At 48.3% G+C, this 15,178-nt stretch overlaps 1 protein-coding gene and 1 pseudogene across 2 annotated transcripts; both read right to left on the bottom strand.

Annotated features, from left to right (window-relative positions):
* Positions 1–1,531: 1,531 nt before the first annotated feature.
* Positions 1,532–4,206, bottom strand: LOC123077141 (G-type lectin S-receptor-like serine/threonine-protein kinase At2g19130). 2 transcript variants are annotated; one of them, XM_044499356.1, is made up of 2 exons: positions 2,416–4,206; positions 1,868–2,123 (listed from the first exon to the last, which is right to left on the bottom strand). In XM_044499356.1, the coding sequence occupies exons 1-2, from the start codon at positions 4,135–4,137 to the stop codon at positions 2,076–2,078; spliced, it is 1,770 nt and encodes a 589-aa protein (XP_044355291.1). In that variant the 5' UTR covers positions 4,138–4,206; the 3' UTR covers positions 1,868–2,075. The 2 variants fall into 2 exon arrangements, with proteins under 2 accessions (XP_044355290.1, XP_044355291.1); XM_044499355.1 differs by having other exon boundaries at positions 1,532–4,206.
* Positions 4,207–10,061: 5,855 nt separating this feature from the next.
* Positions 10,062–13,370, bottom strand: LOC123077140 (G-type lectin S-receptor-like serine/threonine-protein kinase At2g19130; annotated as a pseudogene).
* Between the last annotated feature and the right edge of the window lie 1,808 nt (positions 13,371–15,178).

The following is a 15,178-nucleotide window of genomic DNA, read 5'->3' as shown; positions in this document are numbered from 1 at the left end:
ATAATAAATTTCTATGAAATTTACTGTGAATTTAGGTCAAATTCCCTGTATAAGGGCATCTATTTTCACTTTAAGAGAAGCTCAACAAGGCAGAGAGGGACGGCCTTATAAACTGATGTGAGCGCCCTTCGGTTGGCGAGGTGGGACTAAACACTGGCCGCAACTAGGACCAGGCCTTTAGTCCTGGTTTGTGGTAGGAACCGGGACTAAAGGGTGGTGGGCCAGGAGCGTGGCCCATTGGTCCCGGTTTGTCCCACCAATCGGGACCAAAGGGTCCGGACGAACCGGGACCAATGCCCCCACGAGGCCCGGCAGGCCCCTGGTCGCACGAACCGGGACCAATGCTCACATTGGTCCCGGTTCGTGACTGAACTGGGACTAATGTGAAAACTGTCCTGTGACCTAAGCCCTGTTTTCTACTAGTGTCTCCTGCCAGCCACATGCGAAGGAGCACATGCACACATGGTTATATTTTTTCTGTTTTGATTTATGTTATATTTTGTTTTTCGTGTTCCCTCTACATTTAGAAATGCTTTATTATGTTTTCAAATAGTTTTTATGTCACTAATTTTGTCAAAAACTGGCATGTATTTAAAAATTTATTCATTGGGTATTCCAGAAATGTTCAATGTGTGTTTAAACAACGTCAGACGTGTGTGTTAAATTTATTTATCGTGTATTTAGATAATCTTGACAGTATATTAACAAAAAATTGTGTTTTGAAAATATGTTCAAGTATTTTGTTTCACCTTCTAACAAATGATCATAACTAAAGAAAGTGCTTGACACATTTAAAAAAATCATTAATATTAATTAAAAGTGTTTGATCCATTTTATTAAATGATCATGTAACTTGAAAAATGTTGATGTACTAAAAAATGTAATTGTAGAAAGCATTCCATATTTTTTAATCATGCAGTAAAAAATAGTTTAAAAATATTCATGTAAATTAAAAAAATTGGCACATTGTAAAAAAGATGCTCATGTAATAAAAAAGTGCTCAGTACATTTCTAAAAACTTATCAGAAGATGTTCACGTATTAAAAAATGCTCATGTATTAAAAAAATGTTCATGCGGTTTAGAAGTGTTCACACATTTAAATAAAAAAATCATGTTTTGTTGAACAAGCAATTTTGAAAAGAAAATATTGTTTTTCCCGGCATGGTGGAGGGGTCGAAGCCGCCGAAGCACCGCATGGTGGTGAACCTCGGTTCCTGCAGGTTCTGCGTTCTGTAGTCCTTCGCAGACGACAAGGCGCCGAAGTGGCCAGCAGTTCGTTGTTCTCACCGGTGAGCGCTCTTCGCCGTGCTCACTGGCGCGGAGATAGATCACGGCCACGACGGCGGCAGCACCCGGATGGCGAAGCACAAGTCGGTGCGCTATGACTGCACCAATGACTTCCTCCTGCGGGTGCTCTGATCGATCCACTCATCGAATGAGTGAACATTCAGCTAGTTTGATGGATCCATGTACATATATGTATATCAGTTAAGAGACACCACGCAAAAAAATCAGTTAAGAGACAACTTATTAGTAATTGCAAGCTTGCTTGCCTTTATTAATTCAGTACACAATGCAACTTCAAGATTTACTAAAACAAATATTAGTACAACATTGATTGCAGATACATTTCTAGATCATTACACTGAAGTTCCATTAGGGCGTCCAGTTATAGCTGCAAGTAGCTTTGGCATGGGAAGCATGTCGATCTCCTGGAGACCCTCGAGAACCCGAACCACTTCACCCATCGTCGGTCGATCAGACTCGTTATCTTGGATGCACCATAATGCCACTTTGCAAACCCTCTCAGCCTGTTTTAAATCAAAGTCACCATGTAGTTGTGGATCAACCAAACTTTGCATATCTCCCCCACAAAGCTTGCTGATGACTTGCAGAGGGAAATATTCAACATGATCGCCGGCACCGCTACCAGTACATGTTTCAGGTAAATTTCTCTTTCCTGATATGATCTCAAACAGTACCATGCCAAAGCTGTAAACATCAACTTTGGGTGTGATAGCAACTCCACTAAGCCATTCTGGGGCAAGATAACCCACAGTTCCTCTGAATGTAGTCAAGACTCGACTAAAGTTCCTGCCCACAAAAGCTGCCATCCCAAAGTCTGCAATTTTAGGAGAAAATGATGCATTGAGCAGTATGTTCTCTGGCTTAATATCACAGTGTATGATGCACTCGCGACAACTCTGATGCAAGTAGGATAGTCCTCTAGCCATTCCTAGGACTATTTGGTACCTAATGTCCCAATTCAAGACAAAGGCATTGCTCTTAAATAGATGTCCATCAAGAGATCCATTAAACATATGCTCATACACAAGTAATCTGTTATCACCTTGGCAACAGAAACCAATCAATTTGACTAGGTTAACATGTTGAATCAGTCCAATTGAGCTCACCTCAGCTCTGAATTGCTTCTCCCCCTGGCGGGCACCATCAAGCCTTTTTACGGCTATAGTAGTCGAGTCACTTAGTGCTCCTTTATATACAGAACCAAAACCACCTGTTCCCAAATGTTCAGAGAAGTTTTTTGTAGCATGAGCTAAATCAATGTATCTAAACGCGATTAACCCACTAGGGCCTTGATTGGCGTATAACGGCGAACCACACCATCCAAGTTTTTTCCTCCAAATCACTAACAACAACATGAGAATTAGTAACCCAAAACTACTAATGCTTGCAGCAGTAACAACTCCAACATTTGGTTTTCTTTTGTCTTTTCCCAAACTTGGCAGATCTTTGGCGGCAAGGCGCAGGTAAAGAATATCTTCAGAACTAATTTCAAGGCCATCACTGAGACTTACAGCAAGCAGTTTCCCATGCCAGACAGAGCAATTGCTATTGCTATAGGAATAAGCCGTGCAGGAGCATGAGCTGAGACAAGATTCCTCACACTTACTACGAGTGGTAGCAAGGTTTACACTTTGCGAGTTGTAGGGCAATGTAACTTTAGCAATTGGGTGGAACATGTCTGTCGAAGTTGTCGTGTTCTTGCCACTGGTGCAATATAGCGGTGTATTTCTGATGCACCCATGTGTTCGATCACCAAACGCCCAATGTTGTGGCGACTTCTTAGAGAAGTTCTCCATGCAATCACATGGTGGTTGCGCATTGGCGTCGCATACCGTGAAAGGTCCGCAGGTTGCAGCTGGGGTGCAGACATCAACAGGGTCGGCAAATACAGCTTGCCAAGATTGATTGGCTTGTGACCAGATATTCAGCTTGATTTGACCAGAGATGTCTAGCGAGAGAAATGAGGAGGATGATTCATCTGGCGAGGTGTAAATATAGTACTCCTCTTCTGGGTTATTGGTATAATTTGGGACAATCAAACCATTTGTTCGTGGGTCCAATTGTAGAATCTTTTGGATTCTTGGTAAAAGTTTCAATATCTCTGAACTTTCAGGCGCATAAACCCGATACACTACCGAGGGTTTACGGCGCTTGAGGACTATCCCTTTGCCATTGGTTTCTAGCTCGATGCTATACGAGCCAAGCCCCGGATCAACGGTGCTCTTTCTCGAGATTGCCCGACGGTTCAAACGGGTGACCTTGTTCCAGCCAAATTTGGCGCCAGGGAGCACAACATCTGTTGGGTAGTCGAAGCTTTCCCATAACCGTTGTCCAGATGATGATGTAAGGACTAGGTTTGCACTGTCCATGAGGACTACACTGGTGGTGTTTATGCTGTTGGTTTGTGTCCTATTGTTGTTTACAACGCGAGTGGACCAGATTACAACATCATCGTGTATGATGACAAGGTTGCCATCGCTTGAGATTTTGAGCTGTGTGAGGTTGGGTTTGGGGTCGACGATTGGGTCGTCCCTATTGGCGACCCACACGGTAGTAAAAACTGGTATCTTGTAAAACCATATGACAAGGTACCAGTTGGAGCTTGGGGAGGTGGAGGTGGTGGTGTTGGACTTGCTAACAGTAGTGTTACTTGGTGGCGGAAACTGGAAGAAGCCGAGCGCAAACCTGCCGTTTGCTGAGACGAGCTTGTCCCTGACGGTGAGCACCTGGCCCGCCGCGAGAGTATCGCCACTTGCTGAGGAGCATGGAGGAGTAGCTTGCAAGAGGAGGAGAAGGCCGAGTAGTATGTGGAGGGGAACCATGGCCATGGAAGAAGAAGAGTGCTGTGAATGATTGAATGAGTTGGAGAGAAGAGGAAGAGATGGCCTAGTGCACGTTGTCTGCCACTCTGAGAAAGGAGGAAGAGGACCCATGTATATATGGTTGTTGAACTGAACACGTAGTACGCAGGAAACAGTAGGAACTCGCTGGTGACCGGGATGAGACGGCAACGACGACCTGGGGTCGTCGCACCCACTCGCATTGGTCTGCCACAGTTGCGAGCCGCATGGACGTGATGGCCCAGAGCGCGGTCACCACATGCTGGTCGCTGGATCGTTAATGTGAAGGAGACCAAACTGTGTCAGCTGGTCCTATATATGTCAAACCGATTTGATTCATGCCAACATAGATTTTTTTTTCTTTCCACACCTTGGGTAGTACACGCCAAACTGGACGTGCTTGTTCTTCCACCTCTGCCAGGAAAAAACCTGGACTTGTTCCACCTCTTCACTGTTTGTATTAACTGTCACTGAAAATGAAAAGGATCTCGGTGCACAGAATGCGATTGCCTTTTGCTCAAGTTTCTGCAAAAATTCTTCAATCAACAGTTCAACACAGCCTCCATGACAGAGATTGGTGTGGGACTCTTTCGCAACGTGTGGAAGATGGCAGGGCTATTCTATTTCTGACATGACAACTGTTCACACAGCGTCCCGAGAACACGCGGCCTCAGCTATTTTCCTTTGAAAAAAAGAGGGTATCTTAGCAGATTACAGTGCAGAGAAAGAACTTATTTCATGAGAGCAGCGATTTGGCTCCCAGGCTCAGATGAGCCCGGGCATGAACAGTACAGTGATTTAAAATAGAATAAAAATTCAAAAAATTCCAGTTTTTTTTTGTGGTGCAAGATGCTCCTGTGCGTGAATTCCATGCAAAATTTTATGAAGTTTGGACATTCGAGGAGCTTGTGGAAAAAAAGACAAATTTCGAATGTCTGAGAAACTTTTGAAAATCCCACTATTCATATCTGATTTTGACATTTTCGCCACGAGCTCCTCGAATGTCCAAACTTCACAAAATTTTGCACGTAGTTCACGTACAGAGACATCTTGCACCACAAAAAAAATGGAATTTTTAAAACTTTTTTCTATTTTGAATCGTGTTACTGTTCACCAGGCTCATCTGAGCCCGGGCACCAAAAAGGATTTTCGCTTATTTCATCTACCTCTCTCTGAGCAAGCTTACACCCAGTTACAGTTACCTGAGAGGGGGCTCTTTAGGGTACTCCTTCAAGACAGGCTAAATACGCACGTTCACAAAGACTTCCTGGCTGTCAGCGACAAGGTCAAGCCAGCTCCGGTAAGGGAGTGGCGACAGCGGCGCGTCGGCGGCTTGTTCTGGCGGCAATAGTGCTCGCTCGGTGGTCTCGGACTCTCGATGTAATTTTTATTATGTTTGAGATGCTTTGTACTTCCGATAAACTTTTATAATATATTTGATTTTTCACGACAAAATATAATAGAGCTAAATAACTTTTTGAAAATAAAATAAAAAGCAATAGGGAAACTTACCGTCATTCCATAAAAAACTATCAATTACAATCACAAACATATCAAAACAGCTCTGCCAGTCCGCAACTGTATTTTTTGAAACAAACATATCAAAACAGTATTGATTTTTTGAAACAAACTCGTAAGGCAAGACTTTGAGAATGCTCTCCCTCTCAGAAAGTGCATACTGCTCATCAATTACTGCCATCATAGGTTTTCATAAAAAAAAGAAAAAATTGCTGCCATCATAGATATTTTTTTTTTTTTGAGGATTCTATGTATCACAGTAGAACTGCCAGCCCAGTCAGACAATTCTTCTTTCGTGGGCGTTTTTTGTTGAAACTATTAGGTCAGCCTGCACAAATCACCCTTCTAGAAAAGGAAACAACCTTCCAGATTGCAGTTAACAGATAGATATAGATCGCGTGGTGGTGGAGTCTCAAAGTATTTGTCCACAAGACCACAATTGTCTTGTCTCCGGCAAGTTGGCTTACTTCGGAGTTCAGATAAGGTCGGGCAATTCAGACTCAGACGATCAGCAAAGGGTCTGCGACTCTGCTTACCTGCATATAAACACACAGCGCGTACGTCTTGGTAGAACACTAGAACTGAAAAAACAGTGATAGGTAGAATCTTGACGTTCATGTTAACAAAAATGCCAGTGACATGGTTCATGTTTAAGGTATACCCTCGCTCTCATCACTAAACTGGAGGAGACCTTGCGCGTGAACAAGCGCAGCATTGCTGATCTTGAGAAGACCAATGAGCTCCTCCGGCTTGGCCTCGCCCGCTGCGGCACCCTTGCTTCGGAAAAATCAAGCAGTACCAATAACTAGAAGGGATTATGGGATCTCGTCGGCTTAACAAATAACCTTGAAGAGATTTGTAAACCCCTATATTATTTACTGTTTTTGCATGTTTCATTTCCTACGTGTTCAATTACTAGTGTACAAAACGCTTTTATATTGGGACGGAGGGAGTAGCTCCTTAGAAGTAGGCAAGGACTCGGCTATCCGATGATGAGTGAAATTTTATGATGGACGATAGTATTATGACATTATGAGTTTATGACATCTCTGTTACCGAAAAGGGTTTCCCCCGCTTTGTATTACAAAGCAACCAACCGAGACAACCAACGATAGGTGCTGGAGAGGAAGCAGCACAGTCACGCCCAAAAGAAATGAAAGAGAAAATACAAGAGAAACAAATGCCGACAACTGCGGATCGACAAAAACGAAGAAGCCTCGCGACCGCTGCTTCCACCGGAGATCGCCCACCAAGCTCCGAGACTCCGAAGCGCCAGTACCAATCGACACCTCCAAGAAGGGACGCGACGATGACGATGCTGCTGCCAAGGGTTTCCCCCGGTACGTGGCGAGGAGAGAGGGAGGGTAGCCCCGACGCCCTCCAGGAAGGTCCGGTGGCACCCTCAGGAGCCACCTCGTCGGTGTCGGCCAAGCCAACAGAGATTTCTCCTGATCCCAACCTTCACCTCAGGCACTCCGGAGCTCGCCACCAAACCGACCATCGCCCTGCGCCAACACGGTCATGAAGCTTCCTACGCTGTCTCACCACGGCACCGTGAAGCATGGCCTGCACAATGAGGAAGAGGAGTCGGGACTAGGGCAGCAGCACCGTCGGCACACGGGAGGGCCCCACCTCCACCGTCGACAACGGTAGCTGACCGGACGCAATAGTAGGAACATACCAGGCCCGGTCGGTCCCTTCGAAGCCCGTAAAGTTGTCGCCTTCGCGCTGTAGCCGGCACGCCGTCAGCGCCGCCGCCCCTGTCCAAGCCGCTCCCCTGCCTCACTGCACAGTGGGCATCGAGGCCGTGTCGGAGCCGGGCCGCTAGGACCTAGATGGGGCCCTACGGGCCCAGATCTGAGTCGGGGTCGCGACAACGGCCACCCAACACCACCGGACCGCCCCGCCGCCAAGTGGAAGCACCACCACTGCGAGTGCCGCCGGCCGCCACCACCAGGATGCCAGACCGCCACCGGACGAACATCACCGCCGCCGCCCCCGCCCCGGGCAGGAGGAGCACGTGCGGGTACAGGAAGACCCGCCGCCGCCGACACCACGGGCCAGATCCAAGGGCGATCGCCGGCGGCGGGGGGCGGGAGGAAGGAGGGGGTGGACGAGGGGGAAGGGGCGCGCGCCGCCCCGGCCGCCTCCCGGGGAGACGACGTAGGGGAAGGACGGGGAGGAGGGGAGAGGGGGCGGGCCGGGGCGCACGCGCCGGGCGGCCGGCGGCGGCGGGAGGGGGCTAGGGCGCGGCCGACTGCCGCAGGAGGGGGCTAGGGCACCGCAGGTGGCGGGGGAACCCTAGCGGGAGGAAAGGTGTTAGCTGTATGTATTAGAGAACCCCTAGTGTATTTGTTACCTTGCGATGACTATAGGGTCTTCCACACCGTCTGCGTCAATTATTAAGTGTAGGTTTTCAATCCTATGAATTAAAGTATTAGTGGTTTGATTAATGCAAGAAATAAACAAAATAAGAACATAATGGTTCTAAGAATGAAAGTTTAAGTCTTCACTTATTTATTTTGGGAGCCCCGCCCAGCCCTCCGCACTAGCGTGGAGATCTGGAGCCCTCCCCGACGCCTCGGGGGTGGCAGCGGGGGAGGGAATAGGGTTGGGGGTGCGCGGGGCTGGGCGGGCGCCGGTGGTGCGGCGTCGGGCGCACGCGCGACGGGGACGGAGCAGCTCTAGGGTTCGTGCTCAGGCAGGCTAGATCGGGGTCTGAGGCGGATCGGAGTTGCTACTTCGGGTAGGAGGTGTCGGGCTTGGCCTGGGATGTGCTCGCAGGTGGTGCTTGTGCGCCGTTCGCAGGTACGGTGCTCGATGGTGGTGGTCGTGATACCGTTACGCCGGTGCGCGGATCATCGTCAGTGTCCACGGTCATGGCGTCATGTGAGCTCGTCTGGCCATGGGCCCGGGACTGGCTCGACGGCGGCCATCAGCAGTCTCGGAGTCATGTCCCCCAGTCCACCATGTATTGGCTGGGAATGAAGGTGTGGGTGCCTCCTACCGTGGAAGCGCCTACCCAGACTCGGGGACTGATGCCGGGCTAGGAGTAGATAGAGTGGCATCGCTCTTCCTACCGTGGATGGATGCAGTGTGACGTGAGCTGCTGGCGGTATCTTGCGACATGGATGCTGGGGCGGCGGCCCCGGATGGAGGTCCGCATGGTAGCTCTTCGGCTGGCATCATTGCTGTGGTGGTGGGTCTCCTCCCAGGTTGTGTGGGCAACGGGAGGTGATGCGGCCGGTAGCTCAGACGTGCTCTCTCTCTCAGTGAGCCGGCGTCCTGATCTAGATCTGGGGGTCTATCATCGCCGCGTGTCTCCTGGCGGCCTCGTAGTGGCATGGATGAGCTGCCGAGTGAAAACTCTGTGCTTTGGCGCCGACAACGGCGACACCCGCGGGTGTCATGCTCTTCCTGAAGACGTCGTTGTGGTTCTTCTCTCCGTGTCAGGGCTCCGGATGAAGACCTTTGTTCCATGTGGACTCGACATTGGCGACGCTTTGCGTTGTTTTCCCTCTTGGGGGTGTTGTAGTGGAGTTTAAGTGTGCTACTTGAGTGCGTGGAGGTGTTTAGTTTGTTTGGTGCTTGTTGCTGGTAGCGTAGTCGCGTGCGTCTATGTGTGCCGGATATCTCAAGATCGGTTTTGTATGAGGGCTACCTCACCACCTTGTATCATTTGGACGTGTACCTCTTTGGTTGTTGCTTTATCTATAAAATGGGGCGAAAGCCTATTTCGAGAAAGAAAAAAGAAAAAAAAGTTGCGAAGGGTTTGCTAGACGCCCAAATAAATTGCTCCAAAAATAAAATAAAAATGTAGCTCGATGCACCCCTGCTACACCCTTGCCAGATAACATGGCAAAACATTTTGAAAAAAATCTAAAAACTTTTTGAAAATGATTATGAACAATAAACGCTTGCAAAGTTTGGTGGTCAAATGACATCCGATGAGCTTAGGCTCCAACCTGACGTTTGAGGGACGGCCCTCGCCTAAACATGTTAGCCATATGGAAGAGGAGGATAAGGCCGGCCAATATGTGGAGGGGAACCATGTCCATGGAGAAGAAGAATTCTGACCGAAATGGAGAAAAGTGGAAGAGGTGGCCTAGTGACTAGTGCTTGTTGTATGCTGTTCTGAAGAAAAAAAAAACCCCGAAAACAGGAAAAAACCAAAAAAAAAGCAGAACACATATAAAATCAGAAGCCAAAAAAAAAAACAAGGGACATGTTTGACAACAATGAATAAAGGATGGTGAAGCACAAGTCGACGCGTTACAACAGCACAAACAACTAAATTGTTGCGTTGAGGGGCGAAAGGTAAATAAAATAGGTTTACAATTGCAAGCTTGCCTTCCTTTATTCATTCTAGTACACAATACAAAGATTTTCTGACATAAATATTAGTAACATTGATCGCAAAATATATTTCTAGATTATTACACTGAAGTTTCAGTTCCATTAGGGTGTTCAGTTATAGCTGCAAGTAGTCTTGGCATCGGAAGCAGATCAATCTCGGTGAGACCCTCAAGAACCTGAACCACTTCACTCATTGTGGGCCGCTGAGACTCATTATCTTGGATGCACCATAATGCAACTTTGCATACCCTTTTAGCTTGTTCCAAATCAAATATGTCTTGTAACCGTGGATCCACCAAACTCTGCATGTCTTCCCCATGAAGCTTGCTGATGACTTGGATAGGAAAATATTCAACAAGATCACTGGTGCCACTATTTTCTTGAGGAGAATTTCTCCTTCCTGATATGATCTCGAACAATACCATGCCAAAGCTGTAAACATCAACTTTTGGTGTGATAGCAATTCCACTAAGCCACTCCGGGGCAAGATAACCTATTGTTCCTCTGAATGTGGTAAGGACTCGGCTAAAATTCCTTCCAATAAATGTTGCCATCCCGAAGTCTGCAATTTTGGGGAAAAGTGATGCATCGAGAAGTATGTTTTCTGGCTTAATATCACAGTGTATGATGCACTCGCGGCAACTCTGATGCAAGTAGGACAAGCCTTTAGCAATTCCGAGGACTATCTGGTACCTTGTTTCCCAATTTAGGACAACGTCACCACTTTTAAATATATGACAATCAAGAGATCCATTTGACATGTGTTCGTACACAAGCAACCTGTTATCTCCTTGGCAGCAGAAACCAATCAATTCACCAGGTTGATATGTTGGATCAGTCCAATTGAGCTCACCTCGGCTCTGAATTGCTTCTCTCCCTGGCGGGTACCATCAAGCCTTTTCACTGCAATAGTAGTTGAGTCATTTAACATTCCCTTGTATACAGAACCAAAACCACCCGTTCCTATCTTTTCAGAGAAGTTTTTAGTAGCACGAGCTAAATCAGTGTATGTAAATGCGATAATCCCACTAGGGCCTTGACTGCCGTAAAATGGCGAACTGGACCACCTAAGTTTTTTTCTCCAAATCACTAGCAACATCAGGAGCATTAGTAACCCAAAACAACTAATGCTTGCAGCAGTAACAACTCCAACATTTGGTTTTCTTTTGTCTTTTCCCAAACTTGGCATATCTTTGGCAGCAAGGCGCAGGTAAAGAACATCTTCAGAACTAATTTCAAGGCCATCACTGAGACATACACCAAGCAGTTTCCCATGCCAGACAGAGCAATTGCTATTGCTATAGGAATAAGCCGTGCAGGAGCATGAGCTGAGACAAGATTCCTCACACTTACTACGAGTGGTAGCAAGGTTTACACTTTGCGAGTTGTAGGGCAATGTAACTTTAGCAATTGGGTGGAACATGTCTGTCGAAGTTGTCGTGTTCTTGCCACTGGTGCAATATAGCGGTGTATTTCTGATGCACCCATGTGTTCGATCACCAAACTCCCAGTGCCAGGGTGACTTCTTAGAGAAACTCTCCATGCAGTCACATGGTGATAGCGCATTGGCGTCGCATACCGTGAAAGGTCCGCAGGTTGCAGCTGGGGTGCAGACATCAACAGGGTCGGCAAATACAGCTTGCCAAGATTGATTGGCTTGTGACCAGATATTAAGCTTGATCTGACTAGAGATGTCTAGCGAGAGAAATGAGGAGGATGATTCATCTGGCGAGGTGTAAATATAGTACTCCTCTTCTGGGTTATTGGTATAATTTGGGACAATCAAACCATTTGTTCGTGGGTCCAATTGTAGAATCTTTTGGATTCTTGGTAAAAGTTTCAATATCTCTGAACTTTCAGGCGCATAAATCCGATACACTACCGAGGGTTTACGGCGCTTGAGGACTATCCCTTTGCCATTGGTTTCTAGCTCGATGCTATACGAGCCAAGCCCCGGATCAACGGTGCTCTTTCTCGAGATTGCCCGACGGTTCAAACGGGTGAGCTTGTTCCAGCCAAATTTGGCGCCAGGGAGCACAACATCTGTTGGGTAGTCGAAGCTTTCCCACAGCACTTGGCCAGATAACGATGTAAGGATTAGGTTTGCACTATCCATGAGGATTGCACTGGTGGTGTTTATGCTGCAGGTTTGTGTCCTATTCTTGTTTACAGCAAGAGCGGACCAGAGTACACCACCCTGGTGTATGATGACAAGGTTGCCATCGCTTGATATTTTGAGCTGTGTTAGGTTGGGCTTGGGGTCAATGTCCCTGTTTGCAACCCACACGGTGGTGAAAACTGGTATCTTGTTGAACCATATGCCAAGGTACCAGTTGGAGACGAGGAAGGTGGTGCTGTTGGACTTACTAATGTCAATGTTGCTCGGTGGCTGGACCTGGAACCAGTTGAAGAAGCCGAGCGCGAACCTGCCGTTTGCTGAGACGAGCTTGTCCCCGACGGTGAGCACCTGACCAGCCGCGAGAGTATCGTCAGAGGAGCTTGGAGGAGCGACGTGCAAGAGGAGGAGAAGGCCGAGTAATACGTGGAGGGAAATCATGGCCATGGACGAAATGCAGAAAAGACGAAGAGGTGGCCTAGTGGCTAGTGCACATTGTCTGCTGCTCTAAGAAAGGAAGAAGAGGACCCATGTATATATGATTGTTGAACTGAAGACGTAGTAGGAAGCCGTAGGAACCCACGGCCACGGGCCACGGCAACGACGACCTCGGGTCGTCGCACCCACTTGCATTGGCCGAGCTATATGGACGTGAGGATCCAGCGCGCGGTCACCACATGCTGGTCGCTGGATCGTTAATGTGCATGAGACCAAACTGTGTAGTACACGCCAAACTGGACGTGCTTGTTCTTCCACCTCTGCAAGGAAATATCCTGGACTTGTTCAACCTGTTCACTGTTTGTATTAACTGTCACTGAGAAGGACCCTCTCTCTTGCGGCCTGGGGACTAGAGGTGTGCAAACGCAAGTGTGAAGGAAGACTCGAGTGATTAATCTCTGTGCACAGAATGCGTGATTGCCTTTTGCTCAAGTGTCTGCAAAAAAAATCTTCAACTCAACACAACCTCCATGACTGGGATTGGCGTGGGACTCTTTCGCAACCTGTGGAAGATGGCAGGACTATTCTATTCTGACATTGTTGGCTTTGGTCCCTCCGACGAGTACTTTCCGCGAAGACGCGTACGCAGGCAGCAGCCGTAGCTAACCAGGCACACAAGAGACAATCCGGCGAGACGCACGCGTATGCTCGAAGCTAACGCCTTAAGCAGCTGGATCGATTCTACGCTAGTACACGGCGAGTTGATGGCCAACAGGGCCGTGTCGGTCCTGTGTTTTTTATTGCTTTGATTGATCTGATTACAGGCATAGGATACAACTATATTTATACTAGTACAAAGCTAGCTAACCCAAAACCTACTCGGATGACTGAACGTATCCATCCCGGACACGACAACGTGGTTAATTCCAACAGTCGTCCCCCTAAACACGATGTCCTCGCTTCACAGCTTGAACGCCGATCTTTCCTCGCATCTCTATGAACTTCTATTGTCCCAAAGACTTGGTCAGGATATCTGCAAGCTGGTCATCGATGCAAATGTAGTTGACTTCAATGTTGCCTTCTTCCACGCAATCTCGTTTGTAGTCTCGTATGTAGTGATACCTTATATCAATGTGCTTACTTCTATCATCATGCACTGGATTCTTACATAGAGCAATCGTGGACTTGTTGTCAACATAGAGCACCACTCCTTCCGGTTCCTTGTCAGTGAGGTCACCGAGTAGCATTTCTAACCACACACCTTGACCTTCGGCGGTTGCAACTGTTGGGGAACGTAGCAGAAATTCAAAATTTTCTACGCATCACCAAGATCAATCTATGGAGTAATCTAGCAACGAGGGGAAGGGGAGTGCATCTACATACCCTTGTAGATCGCGATGCGGAAGCGTTGCAAGAACGCGGATGAAGGAGTCGTACTCGTAGCGATTCAGATCGCGGTTGATTCCAATCTAAGCGCCGAACCACGGTGCCTCCGCGTTAACCACACGTGCAGCCCGGTGACGTCTCCCACGCCTTGATCCAGCAAGGAGAGAGGGAGAGGTTGGGGAAGACTCCATCCAACAGCAGCACAATGGCATGGTGGTGATGGAGGAGCGTGGCAATCCTGCAGGGCTTCGCCAAGCACCGCGGGAGAGGAGGAGGGAGAGAGGTATGGCTGCGCCTGGGAGAGAACAACTCATGTCTTGTGCAGCCCCTAGACCTCAACTATATATAGGGGAAGGGGAGGGGGCTGCGCCCCCTCTAGGGTTCCCACCCCAAGGGGTGCGGCAGCCCCAAAACCCATCTAGGGTGGCGGCCAAAAGGGGGAAGGAGAGGGGGGCGCCCCTAGGGTGGGCCTTAAGGCCCATCTGGACCTAGGGTTTGCCCCCCTCCCACTCTCCCTGCGCCTTGGGCCTTGGTGGGGGGCGCACCAGCCCAGCTGGAGCTGGTCCCTCCCACACTTGGCCCACGCAGCCTTCTGAGGCTGGTGGCCCCACCTGGTGGACCCCCGGGACCCTCTCGGTGGTCCCGGTACATTACCGATAGCACCCGAAACTTTTCCGGTGACCAAAACAGGACTTCCCATATATAAATCTTTACCTACGGACCATTCCGGAACTCCTCGTGACGTCCGGGATCTCATCCGGGACTCCGAACAACATTCGGTAACCACATACAAACTTCCTTTATAACCCTAGCGTCATCGAACCTTAAGTGTGTAGACCCTATGGGTTCAGGAACCATGCAGACATGACCGAGACGTTCTCCGGCCAATAACCAACAGCGGGATCTGGATACCCATGTTGGCTCCCACATGTTCCACGATGATCTCATCGGATGAACCACGATGTCGGGGATTCAATCAATCCCGTATTCAATTCCCTTTGTCTATCGGTATGTTACTTGCCCGAGATTCGATCGTCGGTATCCCGATACCTTGTTCAATCTTGTTACCGGCAAGTCTCTTTACTCGTTCCGTAACTCACATCATCCCGTGATCAACTCCTTGGTCACATTGTGCACATTATGATGATGTCCTACCGAGTGGGCCCAGAGATACCTCTCCGTTTACACGGAGTGACAAATCCCAGTCTCGATTCG

Source organism: Triticum aestivum, chromosome 3D, assembly GCF_018294505.1.
Source record: "Triticum aestivum cultivar Chinese Spring chromosome 3D, IWGSC CS RefSeq v2.1, whole genome shotgun sequence".
NCBI lineage: Eukaryota > Viridiplantae > Streptophyta > Magnoliopsida > Poales > Poaceae > Triticum > Triticum aestivum.
Note: the sequence above shows the minus strand (reverse complement) of the source record. Positions and strands in the feature narration are given on the sequence as shown.